This window comes from Rhinatrema bivittatum, chromosome 6, assembly GCF_901001135.1.
Source record: "Rhinatrema bivittatum chromosome 6, aRhiBiv1.1, whole genome shotgun sequence".
Taxonomy (NCBI): Eukaryota; Metazoa; Chordata; class Amphibia; order Gymnophiona; family Rhinatrematidae; genus Rhinatrema; species Rhinatrema bivittatum.
The window spans coordinates 77,564,861-77,587,770 of NC_042620.1; the positions used below are offsets into that span (position 1 = coordinate 77,564,861).

Below are 22,910 nucleotides of genomic sequence, written 5' to 3' on the forward strand. Positions count from 1 at the left end.
GGATCCTGCTTTAAAATTGGCTATAAAAAAAAGTGTTAATAAAAAAGTCCAAAGGGTCTTCTGCGTAATTTTAAAAAGCTGGCCAGTTTCATACTTCTAGTAAAACTACTATAAAATTATTTGATAGCCTCATTCAACTAATTCTATATGGCTATGAGAGTGAAGTCTAGAATATGTAGGAAGGGACAGAATGTCAATAAAAATCCTGCACCTCCAGTTCTCTAACTTTGTGCATCCACTGAAATTCCCCCAAACAATGGAGCTTGGATGTTTCCCTTACAGCTCATCATACTAAAAGATATTTTCAAATTCTGGTGTCACCTAACAGCAGCACAAACACCTTTCACTGCCAGACACATTGGGGTAGATTTTCAAGGGGGTACGTGTGTACCCCCCGAAAACCTACCCCAAACCCTCCCTGCGCGCGCAAGCCCCGGGACGCGCGTAAGTCCCGGGGCTTGCATGGAGAGGCGTGCCGGGGGGCGTAGCGGTCGTGACGCGGCATTTCGGGGGCATGGCACGGGCGACGTGATATTTCGGGGGCGGCGCCGCGGGCATGGTTTCGGCCCAGAGGCGTGGCTGCGCCTTCCAGAACAGCCCCCGGGTCGGGTGATGGCGCACCAGCAGCCCGCTTGCGCGCACAGATTTTACGTCTGCCTCTGGCAGGCGTAAATTCGGCGATAAAGGTAGGGGGGGGGGTTTAGATAGGGCCGGGGGGGTGGGGTTAGGTAGGGGAAGGGAGGGGAAGGTGAGGGGAGGGCGAAAGAAAGTTCCCTCAGAGGCCGCTCCGATTCCGGATTTTAATGGATACGCGCCTATTGAAATCCCACGTACTCTTGTTCGCGCCTGGTGCGCGAACAAAAGTACGCGCTCGCACAAAATTATAAAACCTACCCCATTGTGAAATAACAAAAAACCCCGCAAAAAAGGCCTTCAAAATCTATACTGCAATCCTATCGTTACATAACAGTAATAACACAAAGGACTCAAAAAGCAAAGGTAAATATTACACTGGGTCCTAGAATACCAATACACCACCTACTGAGGAAACAAAACAAATCCGATTGCTATAGATCCCTATGCTAGCAGAATCTCTCATCGTGGTGACACACACAGAGCAGAGACAGACCCTCACCAAATACAGAATACAAAATAAAGGAGCGCAAATTAGACAAAAACTGAAATGGAAACCCCCAAGAAGCCAGACTCTTGTGTATTAACAACTAACTGTACCTGGCCACGCGTTGCTGTGGCTCAGTCTGGTTAAATGGAAAAGAAAGAAAAGAGAAAGCGCACGTTTCTGCATTTGCTCTGCTCTGGCCGTCCCAACTCCCTCCCCCGGCGGTGGACGGACTGGCTCAGTGACTCTTCTACCCTTTCCTCCTCCTGTGTGTATAACTGTCCGGCAGTCCCTACTCCCTCCCCCCTTCCCCAGCAGCGGAGGAACGGGCTGAGCCGTTTCTTGAAGCGGCGACTCGTCTGGCCTTTCCTCCTCCCCTCTGTGACACCCAGCACGTAGCGCAGAGCTCTATGGTCCGCACATGCGCGGTAGAGCTGCTCTCTACTGCGCATTTGCGGTCCGCCGGTCAGAGCCCATTTATATTATAGATAGCATGTGTTGCTTTTACGTCCAACAGATGGCGCTGTTTTTCCAAAAAAGCATGTTTTTACCTGTCACAGGTGTGACATCTATATAATATAGGTATATATATATATATAAACACATGCGTATTCGAATGCAACGTTGTGTCAAAATTTCAAAGCAATCGGTGAAGAACTTTCGGAGATTTAAGATTTTGAACAAATGAACATTTACATTTTTATTTATATAAGATGGAAAAACAGAACCACCATTCCTCATAAAACAAATAAAATCAAGAAAAATTAAGCATCAGTTATAATAGTAAAACCATACTAATAAAAGAAAATTTTAAAATTACTGATAAATAGAATTTCTATTAATTAAATCATATACATTTTTACAATTTCCAAAACACCAATAAAATACTTCAAAACAGCACATATTTCAAATAACACCCAATAGTTAAAACTAATAATGATTTTAAAAAGCCCCTGCTGTCCATTCGTGGGAGCTCTTGATTTCCAGGCACCCTGATATTGTCGAGGATTAGGAGGTTATCCTCTCTCTCTCACACATACTCACATGTCCATTCTTTCTCATACATACACTGTCACATACACACACATTCATGCTCTTATATCCACCATAACCTCTCACTCTCACAGACACTGACACACTCTCAGGCTCTAAGACACTCTCTCCCCCTCCACACACAAACTCTTACTCCCCTGGATTTTCTCATGCACACTCATGCTCTCACTCTCACTGGCTTCCTCACATACACACAAACCCAGGCAAGCTCCCAATCATTCTCACACAGACACACTGACCCCCAGGCAGGCTCCCATTCATTTTCACACCACTCCCTCCCTACCCCCCAAGCATGCACACATTCATTCTCACACACACATACACCACACACAGGCAGGCACCTATTCTCACACATACAAACCCCAGGAAGACACCCATTCATTTTCATATACAGACACACCCTCAGGCAGGCACCCATGCATTCGCACACATACACCCCCAGGCAGACTCCCATTCATACACATGCACACACTGAAGGCAGACCCCCCTCTATTTTGCCAGTAACCTCGGAGCCTCTCTCATTCCTCCACTGTCACTGCTGCCACATGGCTACTGGGGAGGCGCCGATTGCTGCTACAGGCACTGAAGCCCATTCTGCTGTCTCCTCTGTGCAGGCCCCATGGGCTTCCACTTCCTCCATGCTGATCTCATACATTGTGAGATCCGCATAGAGAAAGTGTTACTCTTGCACATTCCCAAAGATTACATGTGCCAATCACTAAAAGGTAATTAATTATTTTTTACCTTTGCTGTCTGATCTTAGTTTTCTAATCGGTTGGTCACAGGCTTTTCCCCCCATCTTCCCTTTCTTGTTTTTTTGCCAATTCCTTTCATATTGTCTTTTTTTCTATTTCTTTTCTCTCCATCTGTCTTCTTCCCTTAAACACACAGTCAGGTTCTCATTCTCACATGCTTTCTCTCATACAATCATTCATACACACAGACTCTCTCTTGCACATGCGGTCTGACACACACAGGCTCTCTCTCACTCCCACATGCTGTCTTGCTCAAGCACAGGCTCTCACTGTCACATGCTGTCTCACACACAGAGGCTCTCACATGCTGTCTCTGCAAACATTCAGGTCCTCACTCCCACACACAGTCTCTCAACTCACTCTCACACACACACACAATCTCTCAACTCATCTCACACACGTGCACACACTCTACAGGCCCTCAGCCTCTCTTGCCTCTGGGCCTCCTCTTTATGGTCACCATAGGATGGGCTCTGCAGCGGCCCTGACATTCTCGGACAACCTGCAATGTGGGATCCACGGCTGCCCTGCTACCGGGCCTCCTCCTTTCAGTCCGCTACGACTTGGGATTCGCAGATGACCATAAACGCTGCTCTTCTTCTGCACACGGCTGATGCTCATAAGAACATAAGAAATTGCCATGCTGGGTCAGACCTAGGGTCCATCAAGCCCAGCATCCTGTTTCCAACAAAGGCCAAAACCAGGCCACAAGAACCCAGCAATTACCCAAACACTAAGAAGATCCCATGCTATTGATGCAATTAATAGCAGTGGCTATTCCCTAAGTAAAATTGATTAATAGCCATTAATGGACTTCTCCTCCAAGAACTTATCCAAACTTTTTTTGAACCCAGCTACACTAACTGCACTAACCACATCCTCTGGCAACAAATTCCAGAGCGTTATTGTGCATTGAGTGAAAAAGAATTTTCTCCGATTAGTCTTAAATGTGCTACTTGCTAACTTCATGGAATGCCCCCTAGTCCTTCTATTATTCGAAAGTCTAAATAACCAAGTCACATCTACTCGTTCAAGACCTCTCATGATCTTAAAGACCTCTATCATATCCCCCCTCAACCGTCTCTTCTCCAAGCTGAACAGCCCTAACCTCTTCAGCCTTTCCTCATAGGGGAGCTGTTCCATCCCCTTTATCATTTTGGTTGCCCTTCTCTGTACCTTCTCCATCGCAACTATATCTATTTTGAGATGCGGCGACCAGAACTGTACACAGTATTCAAGGTGCGGTCACACCATGGAGCGAAACAGAGGCATTATGACATTTTCCATTCTATTAACCATTCCCTTCCTAATAATTCTTAACATTCTATTTGCTTTTTTGACTGCTACAGCGCACTGAGCCGACGATTTTAAAGTATTATCCACTGATGCCTAGATCTTTTTCCTGGGTGGTAGCTCCTAATATGGAACCTAACATCGTGTAACTACAGCAAGGGTTATTTTTCCCTATATGCAACACCTTGCACTTGTCCACATTAAATTTCATCTGCCATTTGGATGCCCAATCTTCCAGTCTTGCAAGGTCCTCCTGTAATGTATCACAATCCGCTTGTGATTTAACTACTCTGAATAATTTTATATCATCCGCAAATTTGATAACCTCACTCGTCGTATTCCTTTCCAGATCATTTATATATATATTGAAAAGCACCGGTCCAAGTACAGATCCCTGAGGCACTCCACTGTTTACCCTTTTCCACTGAGAAAATTGACCATTTAATCCTACTCTCTGTTTCCTGTCTTTTAACCAGTTTGTAATCCACGAAAGGACATCGCCTCCTATCCCATGACTTTTTAGTTTTTGTAGAAGCCTCTCATGAGGGACTTTGTCAAACGCCTTCTGAAAATCCAAATACACTACATCTACCGGTTCACTTTTATTCACATGTTTATTAACCCCTTCAAAAAAATGAAGCAGATTTGTTAGGCAAGACTTCCCTTGGATAAATATGTTGACTGTGTACCATTAAATCATGTCTTTCTATATGCTCTATGATTTTGGTCTTTAGAATAGTTTCCACTATTTTTCCCGGCACTGAAATCAGGCTCACTGGTCTATAGTTACTCGGATCGCCCCTGGAGCCTTTTTTAAATATTGGGGTTACATTGGCCACCCTCCAGTCTTCCTGCCTGTGCAGCTCCTTCAACGTTTTTGTTCCGGGCTGCACGGGCAGGAAAGAGGAGCAGCACCTGCAGGTTTGGACGTGACCTTTTTCTTCGGTCCATGGTGACATGAGTTCTACCATGGCCCCGCCAGTCTTCCTGCTGTGTGTGTCCGGCACATAGCACAGCAGTAGTTCCCTGCTCAGCCACCAGTGAGATTAGGTCCACCAGCGGCCGCATGAGCGTCCATGTCGGCCATCACCTCCCCTATGGCCCTGCGCCTGGGGGCATTGCCCCCCCCTCAGTCGCCACTTCTCACGCCCCCTAATGCTCAGCGCCCTAGGCCCAGGTCTAGTTTGCCTAGTGCTTCCACCGGCGCTGGCAGTATGATAAGCAGATATTGAAAAATTTAGATTTTAACAATAACTCAGAAGGGTATGGGATGTTAAATTCAAATTTGGTCAATATTTCTTCAATTTTTAAAAAATATTGCTAGGCTTCCTCCCTGCCACGAATTACAGAACTGAAAGAAATATGAATTCGCATGGGGACAGCAGTGATTCAAATTGGGGATGTTATAATCATGTAGCCATGTTTCAGTCACACAAAGGCAGTCCGGAGAATTTGTAGTTAAAGTATCATGAATTATAGAAAGGATCCTGCAGCAAGGCCCTGCTCTCCAGGTGGTGCATTGTCCTTTCACACCAAGGATGTGTCTGCAAGGCCTACTGCCCAGGAGGGAAGGGTTATGTTGGCTGTCATAGTTGGAGATTCAATTATTAGGAATGTAGACAGCTGGGTGGCTGGTGGGCGTGAGGATCACCTGGTAACATGCCAACTTGGTGTGAAGGTGGCGGACCTCACGCGTCACCTAGACAGGATTTTAGACAGTGCTGGGGAGGAGCCGGCTGTTGTGGTACATGTGGACACTAACGACATAGGAAAACGAGGGAGATTCTGTAAGCCAAATTTAGGCTCTTAGGTAGAAAGCTTAAATCCAGAACCTCCAGGGTAACATTCTCTGAAATGCTCCCTGTTCCACGCACAGATCCCCAGAGGCAGGCAGAGCTCTGGAGTATCAATGCGTGGATAAGACTATGGTGCAAAGAAGAGGGATTCAGTTTTGTAAGGAACTGGGGAACCTTTTGGGGAAGGGGGAGTCTCTTCCGAAGGGATGGGCTCCACCTTAACCAGGGTGGAACCACACTGCAGGCGCTAATATTTAAAAAGGAGATTGTTCTAGTTTAAAAGCTGCTCTAAGGGGAAAGCAGACAGTCGCTCAGCAGCACATGGTTCAGAGAGAGGTATCTTCAAAGGATACTAATGATGAATTAGAATTAGAGCATCGCTACAGTGAGTTTCCAATAATAAGTAGTCCAAGTGCCTGTAACTAAAAACTCACCTGAGCTAAAAAATTCTAACTTATCCCTATCAATTAAAAAGCAGAATGAAAATACAAACAAAAAACAAACTTTGAAGTGTTTGTATGCTAATGCCAGAAGTCTAAGTAGTAAGATAGGAGAATTAGAATATATAGCAGTGAATGATGACATAGACTTAACTGGCATCTCAGAGACATGGTGGAAGGAGGATAACCAATGGGACAGTGCTATACCGGGGTACAAATTATATCGCAATTATATCCACAATTTTAAAGATTGTCTGTATTACAAATTTTAAGCAATCCCCCGACACGGTCCCGTGTTTCGCCGTGCCGGCTGCATTGGGAGGGAGGGCAAAAGTTTCAAAAGTCTAAAAACAAGAGATTTAAATGTGGATACACAGAGAACATGATGGAAATAGCTCAAAATTATTAAATATCTTACATTTTTACAACATACCTTAGCCAAGTGTCGGTGTTACAATAGACAGCCCTTTAAAGCTGAAGAAAGGTGCAAAAAGGCGCTTAATCAGAACAGACAAATAATAGAGGACTTAACAGAAAACTATTATGGGGCAGAACAGTGCTTAGCCAATCCAAAATCAGCTCGTAAAAATGGACCAAACTGACGACTGTGAATGATAATCATGTGAACACACCCCACTCAATTTCATTGTTTAAACCAAATGGAGATAAACTTTTTAATGAAAACGTCCATTTTTGTTCTCTACAGACCAAAATCTCTGAAAAGTTACCCCCCTGATGTGCTCTCTCCTCCACATCGATTACACAGAACTTCAAATGCGTGATGTCATGGACTTGAGTGATCCAATGGGCAACAAGGGCAGCATTTTCCCACTGTGTATTGAGATTTGAGCGATGTTTGATAATTCTTGTTTTAATCATCCGAGCCGTTTTTCCAACATAGATCTTATAGCAAGGACATCTTAGAACATAAATGGCTCCAGATGTAGTACAATCGGAATTAAAGCGCAGTGGAAAAGAGTCCTGTTTAGAAGGGTTACTGAATGTGTCAACAGATAAAGAATGGGAACAAACAGAACAGGAAACACAGGCACCATGGCCCTTAAAGATTTCCGTAGAACAGTCGACCGGGGGTAGCTCAGAGTAGATCCCTAAGATTTCGTCCATGGTGAAAAGTAAATCTAATAGGACATGCAAAGATATTATGTAGAGATAATATTGGCCAATGGCGACGAATAATGGATATAAGGGTGGTGCTCTGGACAGAAAAGGGCAGAATGCAATTAATAATCCCTTCGGAGGAACGAGATTCAGTTATAAAGAGAAGATCTCTATTAGAGTAAATAGCCCGTTTAAAGGCTTTCTATAATACTGAAAGCGGATATCCACGCTCTCTGAATTGAGCCAGCATTTGTTGTGACTGGGAAATAAAATCGGACCTAGAAGAACACAAGCGTCGAAGCCTTAAAAACTGGCCAAAAAGGGATATTGTTTTTTAATCTCAATGGATGATGATTTTTAAAGGCTAACAAAGTGTTGCGATCCATGTTTTTCCTAAAAATAGACGTGATAGATTATTCAGAATCAAATGAAATAAGGATATCCAAAAAACAAATCAATGAGTGGTGAATATTGAAATTGAATTGTAAATGCTCATTGCGGTGGTTAAGCCAATCTAAAAACAGAAAAAATTGAATATCAGTTCCAGTCCAGAGTAAAACTCGTCAACTATCACAATTGGAAAATGTTGTTTCGGAGAAAGGACTTTCCTTCATCCCAACCATTAAATATGATCCCTTTGACATTCAAATCCACCTCTATAGATTCTTTCGCATGTTGAAACTCAAACTATTTTTTGCTGATACGGTTTCCACACAAGATGGTTCAATTATGTCCAAGAAATCACGGTGGATTCCACCTCCTCCTTTTGATCCAGCATTAGTAACATTTGAAAATTTAATTCGTATGAATATTGAAAAATTAGGCACTCGTCCAAAATGTTTTAAATCCAATATCACAAAGCAAGAGAGATTGGCTATAAGGTCCCTTTTAGATGACCAGAATATTATAATCAAATATGCTGACAAAGGAGGTGGAATCATTGTCTTAGATAGGTCAGTGTACGTGGAGGAGGTTAAGCGTCAATTACAGGATCATGTCTTTTACCTTCCACTACCTACTGATCCCACGGGCATGTTGCAAAAACACATTAAGGAAGTTGTGACTAAAGCTCTTGATCGAAAATGGATCACTCCAAGGGAAGCTAATTTTCTTGCGGTTGAACATCCAGTTACTCCAACATTGTACATTTTATCCAAAATACATAAGAACATAAGAAAATGCCATACTGGGTCAGACCAAGGGTCCATCAAGCCCAGCATCCTGTTTCCAACAGTGGCCAATCCAGGCCATAAGAACCTGGCAAGTACCCAAAAACTAAGTCTATTCCGTGTTACCATTGCTAATGGCAGTGGCTATTCTCTAAGTGAACTTAATAGCAGGTAATGGACTTCTCCTCCAAGAACTTATCCAATTCTTTTTTAAACACAGCTATACTAACTGCACTAACCACATTCTCTGGCAACAAATTCCAGAGTTTAATTGTGCGTTGAGTAAAAAAGAACTTTCTCCGATTAGTTTTAAATGTGCCCCATGCTAACTTCATGGAGTGGCCCTAGTCTTTCTACTATCCGAAAGAGTAAATAACCGAGTAAATAGACCTCTCATGATTTTAAACACCTCTATCATATCCCCTCTCAGTCGTCTCTTCTCCAAGCTGAAAAGTCCTAACCTCTCTAGTCTTTCCTCATAGGGGAGTTGTTTATCTTTGTAAACCCTCCGGGCTGTTCCATAGTTTCTGGGATTGGCTCTGTACTAGAACCTCTTTCACAATTTACTGACCATTTCCTTCAACCGTTTGTTTCTTTGAGCCATTCTTATATTAGGGATTCCCACAGGACAAGCAAGATGGTAGTCCTCACATATGGGTGACATCACAGGATGGAGCCCAATCAAGGAGCACTTTTGTCAAAGTTTCTAGAACTTTGACTGGCACCTACTGGGCATGCCCAGCATGGCACTAAACCTGCAGCCAGCAGGGGTCCCTTCAGTCTTCTTTCTTCCGCGCAGCAGTAGCCACGCAGGTTAGGGAGCTCCACAGAGATTCCTGACAGGAATTTTCCTCACGGAATTACTAAAAACTTTGATACCCCACAGGGGTCCCTCCTTCAAATTTTTGACTCCGCAGTACTCCGGTAAGTTTTTACCCATTTTCGGTCTATTCCCGTCGAGTTTGGCCTTCTGGCCGTCAACCGTACCGCAGCTAAATTTTTCAAAGGCCATGGTGTTGGGGTTCCATCTGTGCCCGGACTGTACTCGCACCATGGCCATTACAGACCCGCATAAAGTCTGTGTAATGTGTCTCGGGTGCGAGCATGATGTCCTGACTTGCACCAAATGTGCCTTAATAACACCAAAAGGTCGCAAGGCCAGAATGAGAAAATGAAACTTCTCTTCCGTTCTCAAACTCCGCCATCTATTGCATAGACGACGTCTGAACCGGCACCATCCACTTCACGCCAGTATTGGCCACCGGCCCGTGATCATCCGGCGTCGTCGACTTCTCGGCCTTCGACTACCTCTACTCCCCCTCAGGAGTCTCGGACCATCGAGGAAGGAAAATCTTCGACCTCTGTATCGTCCGAGCCGCCATCAAAGAAACCCTGTCCAGAAAAGGCACCGACCCTTTCTGCGACCTGGTCACCGAGGCAACCCTCACCTGGACCGGGTATCGGGAGCCGCGACTCCGCCTTTAACAGTGGCCCTCCAGCTATGCCTCTGCCTCCTTCTTCCCTTCTGGAGCCGGAGCTGCTTGCTCCAGATCTCCGTGAAGAACTGGACCGGATGGTTCAGGAGGCATCGATAAGGCGATGCACAGACTCCAAGTTCCTCTGACACCGAAACTGGTGCCGATTGTGGAACAGATTACTGATCCGATTCCGGCAGCACTGGCACCGGTGCTTTCGAAGATTGAAGCGCTCATAGCCTCTTTTCCACCGATGGATCCTGGGTCACCGATGGCTCCGGTGCCCTCCCCGCTTACCCTGTCATCGGGAAGTGAAACACCGTTCTGCATTCCTCCATCGGGAGTTATTCCAACGCCTCAAGCATCGAATCCGATGCGCCCATCGGTGCCATCGATCCATCCATTGATGCCCTCGATGCCTTCATCCGGTGCCTCCAGTACTTCCCTCGATGCCTTCGGAGCCTAGACCGGGACCTTCAGAAATACCATCGTCCCGGCCTTCTCAGGCTCCTAGAGGGGCAGGTCCTGATCCCTATGACACCTGGCCCGACGATTCTTCTGAAGACACCGATGATTTGCCATCGCCACCTTCTCCTACTGAAAGCAGAAAGCGTTCTCCTCCAGAGGACCTATCCTTCATAAATTTTGTGAAGGAAATGTCTGAATTGGTTCCCTTCCAATTGCATACTTTTGCGCCTTTTTTCAGCTTTAAAGTGCTGTCTATTGTAACTCTCTGGTGCACTCCCGTTTAAGTTGTGCACAGACACTTGGCTAAGGTATGTTGTAAAAATGTAAGATATTTAATAATTTTGAGCTATTTCCATCATGTTCTCTGTGTATCCACATTTAAATCTCTTGTTTTTAGACTTTTGAAACTTTTGCCGTCCCTCCCTATGCACCCTGCATGGCGAAACACGGGACAGTGTCGGGGGATTGCTTAAAATTTGTATTACAGACAATCTTTAAAATTGTGGAGTTGCCGCATTTACTAAGATTATATACATGAACTTCTGACTCATTGTGTGGATCTTCTATATAATTACACTGCACTTCTCCCTTGGATTGTTGCTTTATACCGTGCAGTATCTCTCCTCCATTGTTTGTGGAGTAGTCTGTTACAATGCCATACTTTTACAGTTCTAGATGAATACAGTTAAACTGAACAATTCGTTATTGATGTAAATAAGTGCAGTTTATTATTTGAAGTTGATGGTTGCAAAGCAATGCTGGAGTAGCATTCTAGCAGTAGCATGAGAACCAGGGAATCCAGGGATCAAATCCTGCAGACACTCCTTGTGACCTTGAATATGTCACTTCACCCTCTGTTACTTAAAGTACAAACTAAGGGCCTGATTTACTAATGTTTTTCTGTCATTCTGTGTATATATGTGAAAAATGCTTAGCAAATACAGGGAAATACCTACTATACCTTAAAGTTATATCTTGCATTACCAAAGAAAAAATGTGAGCTAAATCTAAATTAATAAAACATAAAATAAAATATTTGATGCACGACTTTACATTGTTTACTGACACTTAACTGAGGGATTATGTTTTAACAGTTTCACCAACCTGGAAAGATTCCCTGTTCTTTCGTTGTCTTCGCCTTTCTCTCAGTATACCTTTTTGTTTTTCATCTTCCTCCTCTTTTTCCAAAGCCCTGATATGCTCTTCAAAACATATAAGTGCATCTTCTTTATCCATATCTAAAAAGCAAAGATGAGAATGTATTTGCGTGTTGTGTTTTCCCCAAGACTCTTTTTCCAGGCCTGCCATTCAGGAAACTCTTTGCTACCTGGTAGGACTGCAAAGATCCATTAACTGGAGCAAATAGTGGTGGACCCACTACTCTTAACACAGAGATGGCAGATTAAAGTATCATCATTAGCAGTGCACACAGAGAGGGCTGTAGAAGCAGCTATGGGCTGCAATAGAAAGAACTGCCACCACTGGTTGCTGAGAGAGAAAAGACTTAGAAACAGATAAATGAGGGAAAAGGAGAAAAGAAGGGAATACAAATAAAAGAAAAATGGAGAAAGGAGATCTTCAGGTAGAAGAAATAGGCTGGAGGGGTTGAAAGTTGCTATGGAGGTTTTGGGGAAGTTTACTACATTCTCATAAGAATATGAAAGAAATGGTGCCATCTGCCTTATTCAAATAAGAGTGGAGGGAGGACAAAAGAGAATGGAAAGAATAAGAAGCAAAAATAGGAAGGAGGAATATGCGATGAGAAATATGAAAAAAAGGTTAGGGGAGAGTGTAGGAAAACCATTTGAGGTAAGAAAGAGAAAAATGAAATTAAGAGGCCAAAAATATAAAAAAGAATGAAGAATATACAAAGCATAATAGTTGATAAGAGAAAGGAACAAATTACAGGATAGGAAGGAGGAGAATAAAAAAAAATCCAAGGATTAGAAAATTTGAAAATGAGATTTTTTTTTTATTAAAATATATTACTGCCGCATTTATAATATAAGAACATAAATGCCATATTGGGTCAGACCAAGAGTCCATCAAGCCTAGCATCCTGTGTACAACAGTGGCCAGCCAAGTCACAAGTACCCAAACATTAAATGAATAGATCCCAAGCTACTAATCCTTATTGATTAAAGCAGTTTATGGACTTCTGCTCTAGGAACTTATCCAAACCTTTTTTAAACTCAGTTACACTAACTGCCGTAAGCACATCCTCTGGCAATGAATTCCAAAGTTTAATTATGATTTGAGTGAAAAATAATTTTCTATTTGTTTTAAATGTGCTACTTGCTAAATTCATGGAGAGCACCCTAGTCCTTGTATTATCCGAAAGAGTAAATAACCAATTCCCATTTACCCGTTCAAGTCCTTTCATCATTTTGTAGATCTCTATTGTATTCCCCCTCAGATGTCTCTTCTCCAAGCTGAACAGTCCTAACCTCTAACTTTCCTCCTAGGGGAGCTGTTCCATCCCCTTTATCATTTTGGTCGTCCTTCTCTGTATTCCCCAGTGCAAATATATCTTTTTTGAGCGGTGGCGACAGAATTGTACACAGTATTCAAGGTGCGGTCTCACCATGGAGTGATACAGAGGCATTATGACATCCACCATATTTTTAGAACTTGAAAAGCAAGGGTTAAAAATATATCAAGAGTGGAGGACATCCTGCAATGACTTGGTGATGAATGGGTATACTCCGTGTAGCTAAGTGAGAGCTAGTGGAATCATTCTTATTTTTCTTTAAAAATTTCGATATATATATATATATATATTTTTTTTTTTTGCACATGGCAGAGCTGTTTATCTGTGGACAACTTTGTTATTCAAAAGAATCCTGAGATGTTGATTAAATCAAAGAGAATCATGAGTGAAAAGTTGAAATCACAGGAAGACAAAATAGTGCCAGAGCCCAATATTGTGATGAAGGGAATGTCAAACGTTGATGTATGAACTTCAAAAAGCGGTTTCAGTGGTTGTAAATGATAAACTATAGAAGCTCCCATCATTACTGGATGAACTTCATGAAAAGATGGAAACAAATAATGCTACTATTATTGCAATGGAACAGAGAATGACACACCAAGTGTGTTTGAATTACAGAGGAAAATAAAATCCATAATTGGAGGATAAAGCACAGTTGCTTAACTGTAACAGGTGTTCTCCTAGGACAGCAGAATGTTAGTCCTCACACATGGGTGATATCATCAGATGGAGCCTGGCATGGAAAACTGTCAAATTTTCTAGAAACTTTGGTTGGCACACAGAGCATACCCAGTATGCCACTAACCCTGCGTCTATGCAGGGTTAGTGGCATGCTGGAGAACCCAAATCCGTGGGGAGGCAGGCACGTTTCGTGAGGACTAACATCCGCCTGTCCTAGGAGAACACCTGTTACAGGTAAGCAACTCCGCTTTCTTCTAGGACAAGCAGGATGGTAGTCCTCACATGGGTGAATGCCTACCTACAGGCCGGACTTGACTCAAGGGAACCAGACACCGAAACAGGTGTCAATGGGCACAACAGAGGCGCTGGTGGTGACATCAGGGACAGCCGGAACAAAAAAAAAGCCAGGGGCCCCTGGTGGAAGAGTTGGGGGTCACAGCTGAAAAAGGTTGCACAGGACAGACTGGCCAAATCTATCCCGTTGGCCATCCCTGTCCAAACAATAAAGTGGAGTGAACTCCACGTTGCCGCCCTGCAAATCTCTCCCATCGGAACTGCACGGAGGTCGCCATGGCCCTTACGGAGTGCACCATAGCAGGACACTCCAGGTGCAGGCCCACCTGGCCATAGCAGAAAGAGATATAGTCTGCTATCCAGGTGGAAAGAAAGTCTGCTTGATAACAGCTCTACCCAGCTCATTGGAGTCAAATGGGATAAAAAGCTGGGTGAACAGCCTGTGGCCTGCCGTACAGTCCAAGTAGAAAGCCAGGGCTCTCTTGCACTCCGGTGTGTGAAGCGCCCCCTCCTCCGGGCTGGCATGGGGCCGGGGAAGAAGGTAGGCAGCACAACGGACTGGTTAAGATAGAAATTGGTAACCACCTTGGGCAGAAATGAAGGGTGCATGCACAGAACCACCCTGCATGATAGAACCTAGAGTAAGGCGGATAAGTCACTAAGGTGTGCAGTTCACTGACCCCGTGCGCTGATGTGACCGCTATCAGAAAGACTACCTTCCGGTCAGATGCTTAAGAGCGCATGAACGCAGCGGCTCAAATGGCAGTTTCATCAGCTGGGTCAGCACTACTTTCAGGTGCTAAGAAACTGCAGAGGGCCGCAGTGGAGGCCGCAGCTGAAAAAGCCCTCGCATGAACCACCCCGTGATAGATTGCATCAAGATGGGCAAACCGCCCACTTCTTGATGAATCACCCCATCGCGTTGAGGTACACCTGCACAGAATTAGTTTTAAAACCCACCTCCGAGAGGTACAGAAGATAGTTCAGGAGGTGTTGGAGACCCTTCTGCTTGCACCAAATGGTGAACCTCTTCCACGTCAACGCGTAAGACTTTTGAGTGGATGGCTTACTGGAAGCCACCAGAACCCTGGTCACGTTCTCCGACAGAGCCAGGGGCTGCAGGATCAACCTCTCAACACACACGCCATGAGGGACAGGGCATGGAGGTTGGGATGGCGCAGTCTGCCCTGGTCCTGGGAGAGGAGGTCCGGAGCCGTTCCCAGAGGGATCGGGTTCCACCTGGCCAGTTGCTGCAGAAGCGGGAACCATACCTGTCGTGGCCAATGTGGGGTGATAAGGATTATGGATCCCTGGGGTCTTGGTGAAGTTTCAGGAGAGTCTTCAATACTGGTCGCGTACAGGAGGCCCGACTCCCTAAGGAATTGCAAATGCATCTGTAGGCGGCACATCACCCGATCTGATCAGAGAGCAGTACCAGGGCACTTTCACATTACTGGGGGAGGCAAACAGATCCACATCCAGAGTCCCCCAGAGACGGAAGAGCCAATCTGCCTCCTAAGTTTCAGAGACCACTCGTGTGGATGGAAGGTGCGGCTCAGACGGTCCACCAGGAAGTTCTGAGTGTCCACCAAGTATACTGCTCGTAGAAGTATCCCCTGCGCCATTGCCCAGCTCCAGATTTACACTGCCTCCTGACACAGGAGGAAAGACCTGGTACCTCCCTGCTTGTTGATATTCCATATGGCCACTTGGTTGTCTGTCCGAACAAGGATGATTTTGAGGGCCAAGCGGACTCAAAAGGTCCATAGGGCATACCGAATCGCCCTCAACTCCAGGTTTATCTGGCAATGCGACTGCCGGGTGGTCCATAGCCCTTGGGTACAGAGGCCATCGACGTAGGCTCCCCACCTCAGGTGGGCTGAGTCTCTGTCAGTACAACCTGAGGCAAGGGTGCCCGAAAGGGAACACCGCACTCTATGTTGTGTTTCATCCACCAAGACATGGAAGTCCTGAGTGGTGGAGACACCCGAATACGGACCTGAAGGCCCTGGGTGGCCTGTCACCATTGGGAGCACAGGGACCACTGGGAGTGTCACATATGGAGTCGGATGAAGGGAGTGACATGCATAACTGTGGCCATGTATCCCATCACGCAGTGGATGAAATATAGGACCAGCTAAAGAGCGCAAGACCAGATTAAAGTCCCAAGGAGACACCGGTAGCTGCAAGGGAGGACGTAGATATTTAACTCCCTTCAAAAACATGGACACCAGGATGGGAAGACAAGGGTCTTCCCATCCAGATATGCTACCTGCACTTTCAGAGTGTTTAAAGCTAAGCCTTTAACAAAACCTTCCTGCAAAAATTCCCGTATCAGTGGAATTTCAATTTTAAGAGGGTGAGAACTTCACACCAGCTCTCAAACACTCTCCAAACCCTAACATAAGCTAAGACGTAGAAAATTTCCTGGCCCAAAGCAAGGTGGAAATCACTGCAGAAGATCCACCATGCTTCAGCAACTGAGCCCTCTCAAGGGCCAAACTGTAAGATAATGGAACAAAGTCAGCATAGCTTTACCCAAGGCAAGTCTTGCCTCACAAATCTGCTTCACTTTTTTTGAAGGGGTTAATAAACATAGATATAGGTGAACTGATTGATGTAGTGTATCTGGACTTTTAGAAGCAATTAGACAAAGTTCCTCATGAGAGGCTTCTAAGAAAAGTAAAAAGTCATGGGATAAGTGGCAATGTCCTTTCATGGATTGCAAACTGGTTAAAAGACAGGAAACAGAGAGTAGGATTAAATGGACAATTTTCTCAGTGGAAAAGGGTACACAGTGGAGTGCCTCAAGGATCTGTAATAGGACCTGTGGTTTTCACTATATTTATAAATGAACTGGAAAGGAATATGATGAGTGAGGTAATCAGATTTGCAGATGATACAAAATTATTCAGAACAGTTAAATCACAAGCGGATTGTGATAAATTGCAGGACCACCTTGAGACTGGAAAATTGGGCATCCAAATGGTAGATGAAATTTAATGTGGATAAGTGCAAGGTAATGCATATAGGGAAAAATAACCCATACTGTAGTTACACAATGTTAGGTTCCATATTAGGAGCTACCACCCAGGAAAGAGATTTGGGCGACATAGTGGATACTTTGAAATCATCGGCTCAGTGTGTTGTGGCAGTCAAAAAAGCACAGTGTTAGGAATTATTAGGAAGGGAATGGTGAATAAAACAGAGGATGGCATAATGCCTCTGTATCGCTCCATTGAATACTGTGTATAATTCTGGTCGCCGCATCTCAAGAAGGATATAGTCATGCGGCAGTGCCTGATGTGGTCATGCATGTCCATGGATACTTGTGCGCATAAGGCCGCGTGGGCTAGATTTGAAAGCATATTTGTGTGGGTACACTTGGGTGCTATTGGGGTATGCACAGGAAGCCTCCTAGAGTAGAGTGCAGGAAAACTGTTACACCGGCGACAAAAGTCTTAAGCACTTTGCTATCTGTGACGCTTGCCATATAAGGGCAGTCCAGCCATCCCTCTCTTTACGCCTGTGTCAGCACTGTTTAGATGCTCAAAGGGATTTTGCTATTACATATTTTGTTGACATAAGGACATCCCTTCGGCCTATGGTGGCTCTGGAGGGGAGTGGAGCAAGAGGTGACACAGCAGACAGTTCCCCTCCTCCTTGTTCCCAATGGCAAAGGCATCCCTGAGACAGAGAGGCCGGAGAGTGCCAGTTTTAGGCCTATGGGCCCTGGCATGATCCATCCTTTTCCTAGTGTGTAGCCAGATGGACTCAGGACCAATGGTAGTACAAAAGCTACTACCGATCAGGGTGGGGAGGCTGCTTGCAGTCCAGTCAACACCGCCTGTGCAAAGGCTGTATCCTCTTGGGCCTGCATGTCCAGGCAATAAAACCTGGAGAAGGTGTGCAAGAAGGACCACATCTCCACTTAGCAGATATCAACAGGCGACAGCAGTCCAACTTCTGCCCATGAGACTGCCTGAGCCCTAGTGGAATGAGCTCTCATCTGGGAAGGTATTGGGCTTCCCAGCCTCCACATAGGCGCCCTTGACCACCTCCTTATTCCAGCGAGCTATGGTAGCTCGTGAGGCTGGTTCCGCCAAAGGACAAACAGGTGGTCTGTCTTTCGGAGCAGTTCTGAGACTTCCAGATACCACACTAAAAGTCTCTTGACATCCAAATGCCAGAGAAGACGATATGCCTCCTCATCCTTGAGTTTATCTAGGGATGGCAATGAAATGGACTGATTCAAATGAAACTCCAAGACTACTTGGGCAAGAAGGATGGGACAGTACGTAGGTGTAATGCCCTTGGCATTACACCTACGGCTCCTGGCATGACAATGCCTGCAGTTCTGACATGCGACAAGCCGAGCATACAGCCATCAGGAACATAGTCCTCAAGGTCAATAAGCGCAAGAAAAGATTCCACAGTAGCCGAAATGAAGGACCTGCCAAAAATTCCAGTACTAAGATGAGATTCCACAAGGGGACAGGTAACTGTAAGGGAGGTCGAAGGTGCCTCACACTTCTTTCAAAAAATGGGCCATGTCAGGGTGGGCAGAAAGGGAGGCCCCATTCACCTTACCCTTGAAACAGGAGAGAGCCGGCTACTTGTAGCTTCAAGGAATTAAAGTGCCAAACCTTTATTGAAACCATCCTGCAAAAATTCCAAATAAGTGGGACTTTGACCGCCTGAGGGTTGACACCGCGTTCCTCGCACAGGCCTCAAATACCCTCCAGACCTGCATATACGCTAGGTATGTGAACTTCCGAGTGCAGTTTAAGGTGACAATTATCACTGCAGAATATCCTTGCTTAATCAGGCAAGCCCTCTCAAGGAACAGACCATAAGACAGAATTGAATCGGATCCTAGTGAAGTACTGGACCCTTCTGTAACAGGTCCCTGAGCGGTGGGAGGTGCAGGGGATTCCCCACATGTCAGCATATGACAGCCACCTGGGCCAATCCGGAGCTACCAGTAGGATTAGTCCCCTGTGGCGTTTGATTCTACAAATGACTCTGCCCAGCAGGGGCCATGGAGGGAAGGCGTATAGCAACTCGCCTTCCAGCCAGATCTAGGCGAGAGCCTAGATTCCTAGGGACCATGGATCTCTTCTGCAACTGAAGAATTGAGGAACCTTCACATTGTGGGATGCGACCAGCAGGTCAACTAACGGGAGGCCCCAACGATCTACTATAAGTTGGAACGCTTTGGCCGACAATCTGCACTCTCCTGGATCCAGATTCTCCCTGCTTAGAAAGTCTGCTCTGATGTTGTCTTTTCCTGCGATGTGGGAGGCTGAGATCATCTGTAGATGTACTTCCGCCCACTATATCAGGAGTTCTATCTCCTGTGACATTTGCTGGCTCTTGGTTCCTTCCTGGCAGTTAATGTAGACTACCGTCACGTTGTCCGATATCACGCGGACAGCCTGGCCCTGTAGTTTGTGGCTGAACTATAAACACATGAATCGGACTACCCGGTCCTCCAGGCGATTGATGTTCCAGAATACCTCTTCTTTTGTCCACCATCCCTGGGCTGTAAGATCCTAACAGTGAACTCTCCAGATCCGGAGACTCGCAACTGTCGTGAGAACCCGCCAGTCCGGGGAGGACAGGGACACACCTCTGTTCAGATGAGCTTCCTGTAACCACCAATGGAGGTGATAGACTCCCATCAGTAGGTGGAGACGAACTGAATAGTCTTGAGACTGTGGGTTCCAATGTGATAGCAGAGAGCGTTGAAGAGGATGCATGTCTGCCCTTGCCTGTGGCACTACCAGGGTTGCTGCTAAAAACCCGAGAACTGAGATAGCTGCACACCACGGGGCATACCATGTTCGCCAGGTGCCGCACCTGGTACATCAACTTCTGTAGCCGTGTGGATGGAAGAAAGACTTTGCCCCACCTGGTGTCGAACTGGACTCCCAGATGCTCCAAGGACTGGGAAGGCTTGAGGCTGCTCTTGATGAGCCAGCCGAGTTCCTGTAACAGAGAGATCACCCTGTTGGTTACCAGGAGGTCCTCTTCCACAGACTTGGCCTGGATCAGCCAATTATCCAATTATGGGTGCACCAGTATCCCTTCTTTTCTTAACGCTACTGCTACAACCACCATGATCTTGGAGAAGGTTCTACGGGTGGTGGCTAAGCTAAAGGGTAACGCCCAAAACTGATGATGATGACCCAGCACTGCAAAGCGTAGGAAACATTGGGGTTCCTGCTGGATTGGAATATGTAGGTAGGGCTCAGACAGATCCAGGGAGGTTAAGAACTCTCCCGATTGTACGGCCATTATCGTAGAGTTTAGGTTTCCAAGCAAAAATGAGTTACTCGCAAGTGACAGTTGATGTTCTTGAGGTCCAGGATGGGGCGAAAGGAACCTTCCTTCATTGGTTCGGCAAAATTAATGGATTAATGCTGTATTTTCCCTGGGTCATAGGTACTGGGACTACTGCCTTCATCCTGAGGAGTCTTAGAAGTGTAATCTCTACTGCCTGCTTCTTATGCTGGGAGCAGGAAGAAGATATCAGGAATATGTCCCGAGGAGAGCTGTGGAATTCCAGTGCATATCCTGTCGAATGACTTCTAAGTACCCATTTGTCTGAAGTAATCTTGACCCTCCATTGGTAAAAGAGAGACAGGCGACCCCCTATCTCCTCATCCCAAAGGTGGGTCAGTAAAATTTCATTGTGGATTTCAGGCTGGGATTGAACCTGAACCTGCCCCTCTTCTGGGCTAATGGGTACGAAAAAAACTGGGATCTCCCAAGGGGTTGAGACCTCAAATGTTGAATTTCTGTAGGGGCAAAAACGCTGGAAACCCCTGGAACAACCTCTCATAGGCGAGGAGTGCTGTGGCTGCTTCCTCTTATCTTCTGGTAATTGGGGAATGGGAGACTCGCCCCATTTACTGGCCAGCTTTTCCAACTTGTTCCCGAGTAAGAGTGATCCTTTAAAAGGGAATCTTTGTAAGATTAGCTTTGGAGGTTGCATCAGCTGGCCAGTTCCGCAGCTATAGCTGTCGTCTGGCCATCACCACTGAGGCTACTCCGCTGGCCTAATACAGACTAAATCAGAGCCTGAATCTGCTAAAAAGGTGGCAGCAGGCTCCATAACTGCTCTGGAATTCACCCCAGAGTCAATAATCTCCTGAGAGAGTAGACACAAACAAGCCACCAGAGTGCAACAAGAAGTGATCTGTAAGGTCATTGCTACAGAGTCAAAAGCTTGTTTAAGGATAGACTCAAATCATCTATCGTGTGCATCTTTTAAGGCTGCTCTTCTTTCCACTGGGATAGTTGTTCCTTTAGAGACGTCACAGACTAGTTCATCCACTTTAGGAAAATGCAAACATTCCCTTACCGGTATAGAAGCTTCCAATGCTTGGCCCCCTTTAAAACCTGCCTCTGGGGCATCCCATTCCAGATCAACCAACTCCTGGATGGCATCTATCACTGGAAAGTAGCAGGGAAATCAGAAGGGGATTCTTCTTTGTTTCGGTCATAGAGTCCTCCCAAAGGTCTCCCAGCATCTTCAGGGCCTGGGAAACCAGGGCCAGCAATTAGTCTCTATGAAAAAAACATAACATGGCTCGATATGGTTCTAACCCAGGGGGAATTTCCCCCTTCTTCCAAGGAATCTGAATCCTTCTCTTCGTCTGTGCCAGGGCCTGCTGGTAGGAACGGGAGAGGGAGGGACCACCAGCAGAGATTCCATCTGGACTGGGGCAAGAGAGGCAGTAGACTGCGCTTGCATGAAGGCTTGTAGTCCCTGACCGAATGCGCTTTCACGCGTCCCTGCAGCGGAAGGCCTGCTGTTGGTAGCAGAAGGTAATACAGTCTGCCAGCCAGGTGCACAGGGTCTGCTTGCCCACCGAAACTCCAAGTTTGGTTTTATCAAAGGAGATAAAAAGTTGGGTGGATTTCCTATGGGCTGCAGCGCGGTTCAAATAGAAGGCGAGCGCATGTTTGCAGTCCAAGAAATGCAGTGCCCGCTCACCTGGGTGTGAGTGAGGTTTTTGGAAAAAAGGTAGGAAGTATTATTGGCTGATTAAATGGAAATCAGAAACTACCTTTGCAGAAATTTAGGGTGAGTGCGGAGTACTACATGATCGTGGAGAAATTTGGTACAAGGTGGGTCGTGACCAGTGCCTGTAGCTCACTAACTCTGCGAGACGAAGTTATAGCAACCAGAAAGATCACTTTCCAAGTGAGATGTCTAAGCTCACAGGTGTGTAGGGACTTGAACGGAGGTCGCATGAGCTGTGCTAGCACAACACTGAGGTCCCATGACGCAACTGGGAGATGCAGGGGAGGCTTCAGCTGGAGTAAGCCTCTCATAAAGCCCCCTACCAGGGGTTGCGCCAAAATCAGGGCATCTCCTACACCTTTGTGGTAAGTGGCTATGGCACTTAGATGCACTCGGATGGAGGAAGTTTGAAGGCCAGATTCCAAGAGGTGCCAGAGGTAGTCCAGAAACCTTGCTGTGGGGCAGGAAAAGGGATCTATTTCTTTTGTCGTGCACCACAAGGAGAATCTTTTCCACTTGGAAAGATAAGATTTCCTAGTAGAAGGCGTCTGTGAAGCTACGAGGACCTAGGATACACATCATTAGAAAGGTCAAGTGATTGCAGAATCAACCTTTCAACATCCATATCATCAGTGACAGGGAGTGGAGGTTCGGATGACGCAACAGTCCGTTGTTCTGCATTATTAGAGTTGGATCTGTGCCCAGGCAAATTGGTTGCTGG

General features: G+C 45.7%; 1 protein-coding gene across 2 annotated transcripts in view; it reads right to left on the bottom strand.

Moving 5' to 3' along the window:
* PRPF40A (pre-mRNA processing factor 40 homolog A) overlaps nt 1-22,910 on the bottom strand; it is a 391,586-nt gene that overhangs the window by 137,614 nt on the left and 231,062 nt on the right. For both annotated transcript variants that reach the window (XM_029605503.1, XM_029605504.1), the window contains exon 17: nt 11,793-11,926. In XM_029605503.1, coding sequence (XP_029461363.1) covers nt 11,793-11,926 — 134 coding nt within the window. The remainder of the gene's footprint in view (nt 1-11,792; nt 11,927-22,910) is intronic.